Below are 10,660 nucleotides of genomic sequence, written 5' to 3'. Positions count from 1 at the left end.
GTAGGCTACCGGGTTGATGACTGCCTCGACAGGGAACGGGCCGATGAATCGGTGGTCCAACTTCTTTACCGGGCGGTCGGACGGGAGGTGTTTGGTGGAGAGCCACACCCGGTCTCCAACTGCCAGCAGGGGCGTTGCCCGTCGGGAGCGGTCGGCGGACCGTTTGTAGTCCTCCTTTGCCCGATCCAGCTGTTGACGTACCAACTGTTGGACCGCATGCAATTCCGTCAGGAAGGTCTGCGTTTGGGAACAGGAGAGTCCGGTGGTGCCAGAGGAAGAGCATGGATGGTACCCACATTGGCAAAGAACGGGGTCATCTGAGTAGAGGTGTGCTGAGAGTTGTTAAAAGCAAACTCCGCCAGTGACAGGTAGTCGGCCCAGTTGTCCTGTTGCTGGTTGATGAAGCAACGGAGATACTGTTCCAGTATACCGATGACCTTCTCTGTACCCCCGTCGGTCTCCGGATGGTGCGATGACGACAGACACACCTGCACCTCCAACGCGGCCATCAGGCTCTTCCAGAAGCGGGCTGTGAACTGAACTCCGTGGTCCGAAACCACCCTGTCCGGTAGACCATGGAGGCGGAAGATGTGCTGCAGAAAGAGGCGGGCGTTTTGCGGCTGTGGGCAGTCCGCGGCATGGGATGAAGTGTGCCATCTTGGTGAGCATGTCCACCACCACCAGCACCGTGGTGAACCCAGAGGACGGCGGCAGGTCTGTCAGGAAGTCCATAGAGATCGCCCCCCAGGGTCTGTCGGGTGTCGGCAAGGGCTGGAGGAGCCGGGAGGGGCCCCCGTGGCGGTCTTGGCTTGCCGGCACGGTACGCAGGATGTCACGTAGGCATGTATATCATGCCGCACTCGGGGCCACCAAAAGGTCCGTGTCACCAGGTGGAGGGTCTTGAAGAACCCAAAATGTCCTGCTGCAGGGTTGTCGTGGCACTGGGTCATGACGAGGGCTCGGAGTGGTCCTGTGGGCACATATAATCGCCCCCGAAACTTGAGTAAGTCCTCCTCCAAGGTCCAAGGAGACGTGGGGCCCACCTCCGCTCTCCTTTGCTGCGACCAGGCGTCCTGGCGCTGCGCCTCGCACCTGGGCCCGCAAGTCCACTGGCTCCCGTGCTGCGGCCAAGGCTTCTGCCGGCAGCACTGTCCGTGGAGGAAGGGGGTCCTTGGCGCAGAGGTACTCTGGCTTGCGGGACAGGGCATCCGCCCTCCGGTTGTGACCGCTGGGAATGTAGGTCACGCGGAAGTTGAACCGGGCAAAAAACAACGACCACCGGATCTGCCGCTGGTCCAACTTCCGAGCTGTGGTGAGGTGCTCGAGATTCCGATGGTCCGTTCGGACCTCCACCTGATGTCGGGCCCCCTCCAGATGGTGTCGCCAAGCCTCGAATGCAGCCTTGATAGCCAGCAACTCTTTTTCCCAGATAGTGTAGTTGCGCTCGGAAGGTTGAGTTTCCGGGAGTAGTAAGCGCAGGAAAAGTGTGCCGCCATTCGCCGGAGCCTGTAGCAGCACCGCTCCCAGAGCCACATTGGACGCGTCCGTTTCCACCACAAAAGGCCGGAGCGGGTCGGGATGCCTCAGGACGGGTTCCGTGGCGAAGGCTTTCTTGAGGGCTGTGAATGCTTCTTGCTGCGGGGACCCCACCGAATGCAACCTTCTTCCTGAGGAGCTGGGTAAGTGGAGCTGTCAGTGTGGCGAAGCCGGGATGAAGGTCCGGTAGTAGTTGGCGAAGCCCAGCAGGCGCTGAACATCCTTCACCCGACGAGGGCTTCCCAGCTACACAAAGCTTCTACTTTACATGGGTCCATGGCTATGCCCTCGGGCGAGATGATATGCCGAGGAATTCTATGGAAGTCCGGAAGAAGGCGCATTTCTCCAGCCGCATTGAGTTGTTGCTCCATAGCGTTGCAGAACCAGACTGGCGTGTCGAAGGTGGCTTTCCTGGACCGGGAGTAAATCAGGATGTCGTCAGGTAGATAACCACGAACCGATCCAACATGTCTCGGAACACGTCGTTCATGAAGTGCTGAAAACGGGGAGCATTGGACAACCCAAATGGCATGACAGTGTATTCGTAGTGCCCGTATCGGGTGCCGAATGCCGTCTTCCATTCGTCTCCTTCACGTATCCGCACCAGGTTGTAGGCCCCCCGGAGATCGAGCTTGGTGAAGATCGTGGCCTCCGCAACCTTTCCAGTAGCTCCGGGATGGCGGCAGGGGTAGCGATTCCGCACCGTAATGGCGTTTAGCCGCGGTAATCACAGCATAGGCGCAAGTCCCTGTCTTCTTCTTCACAAAGAGGACCGGGGCCGAGAGGGACTTTGAAGGCCGGATGAACCCTCGGGCCAGATTTTTGTCCAGGAAGTCCCTGAGGGCGGCCAACTCGGGCTCCGACATGGAATACAGGCGTCCCACAGGCAGTGGTGCATTGGGCAGAAGGTCCACGGGGCAATCGTAGGGCCGATGCGGGGGTAGTCGGTCCGCCTCCTTCTCGCTGAACACGTCGGCGAAGTCCGTCAGCTCAGGAGGCAAGGTGATGGCAGGGGGGGGGGCGTTCTGGCCGGCACAGGTGTGGCGGATGTGATCGACGCACTGCAGACTCGGGAAAGAGATGGCGTTCCGCGACCAGGCCACCTGAGGATCGTGGGTCCGAAGCCAGGCCAACCCAAGGACCAAGGGAAAATGAAGGTCCGCCGTGACATAAAACTGGATCGCCTCCTCATGGTCCCCAATAGCCAGGCGCAAAGGCTGGGTGGCGAATTTAATGGGGCCGGACACCAGTTCTCGTCCATCAATTGTCTCTACCCGCATCGGAGGGTCCACGGAACCACGGGACCGCAAACTGGGTCACAAAGGCCTGGTCCATAAAGTTTGTTGTGGCCCTGAGTCCACCAGCGCATGCGCCTGGAGCCCGTCCGACTGGTTCCCCAACCATATCCGTGTGTCCAGAATCAGATGCCGAGGGGCCCAGAGTCTACTTCCGCAACGTCCAGTGGGGCTTAATGCGTGCCCGACCTAGGGTTTCCCGGTCGGGCCTGCTCCGCTTCGATTGGTCACGCTGTGATTCGGGGACCGGGCGTGCCCCACTTCGCTTGGGGCAAGAAGCGGCGAAGTGGCGGGCTCCCACAGTACAGGCACAATCCCCTTGGCGCCTCGGTTCCGCTCCTGGGCTGTTAGGCGAGGTCTGGCCGCTCCCAACTCCATGGGCTCTTCCGCAGCGGTTACCCCACCGGAATGCAACCTTCTTCCTGAGGAGCTGGGTAAGTGGAGCTGTCAGTGTGTGAAGCCGGGATGAAGGTCCGGTAGTAGTTGGCGAAGCCCAGTAGGCGCTGAACATCCTTCACCCGACGAGGGGCTTCCCAGCTACACAAAGCTTCTACTTTACATGGGTCCATGGCTATGCCTCGGGCGAGATGATATGCCCGAGGAATTCTATGGAAGTCCGGAAGAAGACGCATTTCTCCAGCCCGCATTGAGTTGTTGCTCCATAGCGTTGCAGAACCAGACTGGCGTGTCGGTGGCTTTCCTGGACCGGGAGTAAATCAGGATGTCGTCAGGTAGATAACCACGAACCGATCCAACATGTCTCGAACTCGTTCATGAAGTGCTGAAAAGCGGCGGGAGCGTTGGTCAACCCAAATGGCATGACAGTGTATTCGTAGTGTCCGTGTCGGTGCGAATGCCGTCTTCCATTTCTCCTTCTCGCATCCGCACCAGGTTGTAGGCCCCGGAGATCGAGCTTGGTGAAGATCGTGGCCTCCGCAACCTTTCCAGTAGCTCCGGGATGAGCGGCAGGGGTAGCGATTCCGCACCGTAATGGCGTTTAGCCGGCGGTAATCACAGCATAGGCGCAAGTCCCTGTCTTCTTCTTCACAAGAGGACCGGGGCCGAGAGAGGGACTTTGAAGGCGGATGAACCCTCGGGCCAGGTTTTTGTCCAGGAAGTCCCTGAGGCGGCCAACTCGGGCTCCGACATGGAATACAGGCGTCCCACAGGCAGTGGTGCGTTGGGCAGAAGGTCCACGGGCAATCGTAGGGCCGATGCGGGTAGTCGGTCCGCCTCCTTCTCGCTGAACACGTCGGCGAAGTCCGTCAGCTCAGGAGGCAAGGTGATGGCAGCGGTGGGGCGTTCTGGCGGCACAGGTGTGGCGGATGTGATCGACGCACTGCAGACTCGGGAAAGAGATGGCGTTCGCGACCAGGCCACCTGAGGATCGTGGGTCCGGCCAGGCCAACCCAAGGACCAAGGGAAAATGAAGGTCCGCCGTGACATAAAACTGGATCGCCTCCTCATGGTCCCCAATAGCCAGGCGCAAAGGCTGGGTGGCGAATTTAATGGGGCGGACACCAGTTCTCGTCCATCAATTGTCTCTACCGCATCGGAGGGTCCACGGAACCACGGGACCGCAAACTGGGTCACAAAGGCCTGGTCCATAAAGTTTGTTGTGGCCCCTGAGTCCACCAGCGCATGCGCCTGGAGCCCGTCCGACTGGTTCCCCAACCATATCCGTGTGTCCAGAATCAGATGCCGAGGGGCCCAGAGTCTACTTCCATAGCGTCCAGTGGGGCTTAATGCGTGCCCGACCTAGGGTTTCCCGAGGTCGGGCCTGCTCCGTTCGATTGGTCACGCTGTGATTCGGGGACCGGCGTGCCCACCGCTTTCTGGGGCAAGAAGCGCGAAGTGGCGGGCTCCCCACAGTACAGGCACAATCCCCTTGGCGCCTCGGTTCCGCTCCTGGGCTGTCAGGCGAGGTCTGGCCGCTCCCAACTCCATGGGCTCTTCCGCAGCGGTTACAAAACGTGGGCGACCCTGGGTGCTGGTGGTGCAGGAAGTGGGGTGCAGATGTCGACGGAGGGTCCCGGGGTGCGACGGACGGTCGCCGTTGCAGACGGGCATCGGTGGCGGAGACAAAGGGCACCAAGTTGTCGAGGGTCCGCGCGCCTCACGCCGGGCCAGCTCGTCTTGCAATTCCTCTGAGAGTCCCTCCTGGAACGCTCCACCAGCGCTGCATCATTCCAGTCAGAGTCCTGGCACAAAAGGCGAAATTCGGCGATGTACTCCTGCAGGGGCGTTTCCCTTGACGGAGTTCCTTAAGGCGCCTGGTTGCCGTCAGCATTCGCACGGGGTCCTCATACATGGTGCGCAGGTGCTGCCAAAAAAGCTGTTGGTCCGCCAGCAGGGGGCTGTCCTGGAGCAAGGGGGGCGTGGCCCATCGAGCAGCCGAGCCGGAAGAAGGTTAATCCCGAAGGCCACCTTAGCCCGGTCGTCTGGGAAATCCTCTGGCCTCATAGCCATGTAGAGCTGGCACTGTCCCAAGAAGGTCGGGAACATCTCAGGCTGCCCAGAAAACTTATCCGGCACGGTTATCGGGCACTTGCGGCGAGGAGGAGGAGGGAGGATGGGGGGCTGCAGGCAGATTCCCGGCAGCAAGTTGGCCTGCCAAGTGAGCCACTTGCTGCTGGAGCTGTTGATTAGCCGCTTGTAGCTGCTCTAACTGCTGCTGTACCTGCTGCTGATCCATCTTTGGTGGAAGATGTTTTAGTCAGGTCTTGGACAAAATGTTCTGTTTCCCTTCCCCCAATACTCCCAGCAAAGAGTCCGTCAGAGGCCTTCCTTTTTTCCTTTTATTTACATAGATACATGTCCTGGCCACGTCTACCCACGGGCCTGCCAAGTTTCTGGAGATAACGAGGAAATTATAGATAAGGCCAGAATTACTCACGAATATATTCTTCCCTCCATTGAAACAGTTAGCTCGCGCCAAATTCATTGCTTTGTCCAAGACAAAAAACCAGGAAGTCCCGCCTCCTATTTATAGTCTCTGCAGATGTCACTGCATGACAATTATGACTTGGCTTTGTCCCAACTCTTCCGCTGCTGCGCACGATCAAGTCTTCGTAATCTTGCGCTCCAAAACTGTTCTTGGGCGTTGCCAAATCAGAAGGAGGCTCCATGGAATCAGGCTTGCCGGCCCCTCCTCCCTTTGAGTGGGTGCCAGGAGGGAAAGGGCTCAAGAGAAGCAGGGCTTGCCAGGTCTTCTCCCTCACTTTCTGAATCATCCGAGTCCAGGAGTCCGGGTCCAGGAACCTGGGTCACAACAATACAACCTTTCCAAATGAGACCATACTTATTCAGTCTTTTTCTAGTTGTACTGTCGCTGAATTTTAATATTTAATATTTAATGTGCTAAATGAGGTCTGTAGAACCTGAGTTGTAATGCTTGGATTTGTGTATTTCTCTGAGCGTTGCAGTTCTGAACTTGGGATGAATTTGCTGGAACTTCCATCCTGGGAACATTGGCAATTGTCTTATGTTTTATTAGTCATGAACATGGTAGGTAGAATGATGGGTTTGTTTTGAAATATTTATAACTCTTCCCAGATATACAATAACAGAGTTGAAGGGGATATATAGGTATAAATATATATTTATAGACAAATGGTTGTATATATATATATTAAAACTTTCAGTGTTGGAGCATTATATATAATGCATTCAGAAAGTATTGTTTCACAGTGGGGGTTTGAACTGATTGGGTGGGAGCTTGGCTGTGCTCTGATTGGATGGGGGTTTTTCTGTGCTCTGATTGGCTGGGGGTGTGTCCTGTGTTGGTGGGGGCTTGGTTGTGCTCAGTCTAGTCTGTGCTGCAGGGGGATTTGAGCTGGTGAGCTGCATAGCTGTTGTTTGGCTTGTGGTCGTGCTACATCTTCATAGTGGGTGTCAGTCTGCTGCATGAATGGATTGGAGGGTTTGAAATGGCTAATGTTGCAGCTGCGGTCTGGCTTCTGGTCCTTGGTCGTGCTTCATGATCAGTGTGGGTTTGGGTCTGCTTTCTGGGTGGATGTGGTGGTGACATCCTGTGTGGACCCTTTGAGTGTGGGTCTGGTGTCATTCCTCGTGTTAGGGACTCGTTTGTCAATAAGAGCGGGTTTCCAAATGGCTGGTAGGCGGGAGGTGTCATCTCGTTTGTTCATGCTGTGTGGGCGTTTTTCTATCTCAATGGCTTCTCTGATTATTCTGTTGTTAAAGTGTTCAGTTTTGGCGATAGTTCTGGTCTTTTTAAAGTCAATATCATGTCCTGTGACTTTAAAGTGTTGGACCAGGGAAGAAGTTGTTCCTCTTTTTGAATGAGTTCTTGTGTTCTTCAATCGTGCACTTATTCTTCTGTTGGTTTGTCCAATGTATGTGGTGGGGCAGGCGGTGCATGGGATTTCATATACTCCTTGATTTTCTAACTCAATTTTGTCTTTGGGGTTTCTTAGGATGGTGGATATTTTTCTGTTTGTGCAGAATGCTGTCTTGATGTTGTGTTTGTGGAGGATCTTGCTGATTGTGTCTGTGGTGCCTTTTATATATGGGAGGAGGGCTGTGCCGTTTCTTGTTCTCTGTCTTGGATTTTAGTGGGGGTTCTTTTGGATTAGCTTGGTAATCTTATTTCTCTGGAATCCATTGGATGTTAGTACGTTAGTGAGTGTCTAGTTCGGTTTTAGGTGTTGTTCATCAGCTAAGCATTTTGTTCTGGAGATGAGTGTCTTGGCTGAGTTGATCTGTGCTGGGTGGTGGTGTGAGAGTGCGTGCAGATAGCGGTTTGTGTGTGTTTTCTTCTGATAGATGGTGTGTTCTAGGGAGCCATTGGGTTTCTTGTAGACTAAGACATCCAGGAAGGGAAGTTGGTTATTAACTTCTGTTTCCATGGTGAACTGTATTTTGGGGTGTAGGCTATTGAGGTGTGTGAGGAAGTTGTCAAGTTTTCTTTCCCATGTGGCCAGATTATGAAGGTGTCGTCATATCTGAGCCAGAGTTTGGGTTTGTGATCAGATTTTTCTAGAGCTTGGGTTTCAAAGTGTTCCATGTAGATTAGCAATGACAGGTGAGAGGGTGATCCCATGGGTGCTCCTTCTACTTGTTTGTATTTTTGTCCATTATAGATGAAGTATGTGTTGGATAGGCAGTGGTTGGTCAGATCTAGGATGTGCTTGGGGGGGTTATATTTGTTTTGGATAGCTGTCAAGGCTTCTTTGATTGGCACTTGGGTGAAGAGGATATGACATCAAAGCTCACGGTAGGTCGCTGGGCTGTAAGTTTTGTTTCTTTATGATCTCTATGAACTGGAATGAGTTTTTACGTGTGGTGATGGATATATATATATGAAAAGAAAGAAAAACAAGCAACAATAGGACAATATACTAATTGTGGGAAAAGTCTGAGTCAGTACTGCAGCCTGCTGATACATCAGAGAACTCACACAGAAAATAAACCCTTTGAATGTCCTGTTTGTGGGAAACGGTTCATTACAAATGCTCACTTGGTGATACATCAAAGGACCCACACAGGAGAGAAACCCTTTGAATGTCCTAATTGTGAGAAAAGTTTCAGTCACAATTCCAATCTGATAAGACATCAGAGAACTCACACAGGAGAGAAACCCTTTCAATGTTCTGATTGTGGGAAAAGTTTCAGTCACAATTCCAACCTGGTAAGACATCAGCGAACTCACACAGGAGAGAAACCTTTTGAATGTACTGATTGTGGGAAATGTTTTAGTCAGAATTCTGATCTGGTGAGCCATCAGAGGACTCACACAGGAGAGAAACCATTTGAATGTCCTGATTGTGGGAAAAGTTTCAGTCAGAACTCCCACCTGGTGATACACCAGAGGACTCACACAGGAGAGAAACCCTTTGAGTGTCCTGATTGTGGGAAAAAATTCAGTCAGAATTCCAACCTGGTGATACACCAGGCAACACATACAGGAGAGAAACTGTATGAATGTCCAGAGTGTGGGAAAAGTTTCAGTTACCGTTCTAACCTGATGAAACACCTGAGGACTCACACAGGAGAGAAACCGTATGAGTGTCTAGAGTGTGAGAAAACGTTCAGTTCCCATTCTAATCTGGGAAAACACCGGAGGACTCACACAGGAGAGAAACCATATGTGTGTCCAGAGTGTGAGAAAAGTTTCAGTTACCCTTCTGTGCTTGTGAAACACCAGAGGACCCACACAGGGGAGAAGCCCTACAAGTGCTCCCAATGTAATAAATGCTTTAGTGAAAATGGCAACTTGCTGATACACCAGAGGACCCACACAGGAGAGAAGCCGTATGAGTGTCCGGACTGTGGTAAAAGTTTCAGTTACCATTCTGACCTGGTGAAACACCAGAGGACTCACACAGGAGAGAAGCCGTATGAATGTCCGGATTGTGGGAAAGATTTTAGTACTAGTTCTAACCTTATAAATCATGTAGTTTTACACACAGGGGAGAAACCTTTCATATGTTCAGTCTGTGGACGATACTTCAAGCGTAAATCATCTCTTATTGCACACAAGGAAATCCACACGAGGCAAAAGTTGATGAATTTAGAGAAGACCTGAAATTAGTTGGTGATCTCGCATTGAAGTGTAGGTTATGAATGGATAGAGAAAAGAGGTAGAAATTAGAGAAAGTAAGATTATGAATGTCAATATTGTTAATATTGAAAATAAAGAGGTATATAACTATAAACATGAAGGTAAAGGTTCCCCCCACACAGATGTGCTAGGCATTCCTGACTCTAGGGGACGGTGCTCATCTCTGTTTCAAAGCCAAAGAGCCAGCACTGTCCGAAGATATCTCTATATTCATGTGGCCAGCATGACTCAATGCCAAAGGCGCACGGAACACTGTTACCTTCCCACCCAAGAAGGTCCCTATTTTTCTATTTGCATTTTTTACATGTTTTCGAACTGCTAGGTTGGCAGAAGCTGGGACAAGTAACAGGAGCTCATCCCCTTCTGCGGCACTAGGGATTCGAACCGCTGAACTGCTGACCTTTTGATCAACAAGCTCAGCGTCTTAGCTACTGAGCCACCACGTCCCCAACTATAAACATAGTAATGGATAAAAATTTAAATAAGCTAATGTAAGAAGAAACTCAGTTTAAACTTTTTGGTTATATTATTATTACTACTATTATATTATTACTATCGCTATTAGTTTGTGTGCTAATATTTACTACCAACTTTCTTTGGTTTTGGTTTTATTTGTAAATGATACCCTTGATAATGCACTGTTTTTCAAAAATGTTTATGAATAAAAATTTACTAAAAAAGAAAAGAAAAGAAAGTGTAGGTTAAAAATTTACTATTTGAATTCTGCCTGAATCTTTTTACTCAAATGTGTCTCAGGATTAGATCTGTAGATGGGGAGAAGAAAATGGAGAGCATTAGTTTGATAAAAGATAAATAATTGTTTCTGATTATCAGCAGAAGTTGTGGAATTCCTCAAAAAGGCTTTTAGGTTGTGTTTTTTGTATATTGATAACTGTTATGTATTCTTGTATGTACCTTTAAATATTTGGGCGGGAAATCAGCACGTTGCTGATTGGACGAAGCCACCAGTAGAACTGTATAAAAGGAGAGGTTTTTCCCCCAGCCCGTTGCTGGGTTCACCCTATATTAAAGAGCTGTTGTCACTACCCTGGTCTCCAGCCTCGTTACTTCCAGAACTTAACACTGGCGACGAAGGTGGGATTTCGAGGCTAAGGAGAACCAGAACCGAGCTGAAGCACGATAGACCCGAACCCAGCAAACCCAGGGCAGAAAAACGGAGATGGCCAGTTACACTCCGCCCGCACCGTTTGACCCGGCTAAAGAGAAATGGGGAACGTATATGACC

At 51.7% G+C, this 10,660-nt stretch overlaps 1 protein-coding gene across 1 annotated transcript; it reads left to right on the top strand.

Annotated features, from left to right (window-relative positions):
* Window positions 1-6,329: 6,329 nt before the first annotated feature.
* LOC131196832 (zinc finger protein 271-like) lies at window positions 6,330-10,460 on the top strand. The gene is made up of 2 exons (XM_058180260.1): window positions 6,330-6,338; window positions 8,161-10,460. The coding sequence occupies exons 1-2, from the start codon at window positions 6,330-6,332 to the stop codon at window positions 9,376-9,378; spliced, it is 1,227 nt and encodes a 408-aa protein (XP_058036243.1). The 3' UTR covers window positions 9,379-10,460.
* Window positions 10,461-10,660: the final 200 nt, after the last annotated feature.

This window comes from Ahaetulla prasina, chromosome 1, assembly GCF_028640845.1.
Source record: "Ahaetulla prasina isolate Xishuangbanna chromosome 1, ASM2864084v1, whole genome shotgun sequence".
NCBI lineage: Eukaryota > Metazoa > Chordata > Lepidosauria > Squamata > Colubridae > Ahaetulla > Ahaetulla prasina.
The sequence above is the reverse complement of the archived record's forward strand: the minus strand, read 5'-3'. Positions and strand labels throughout refer to the sequence as shown.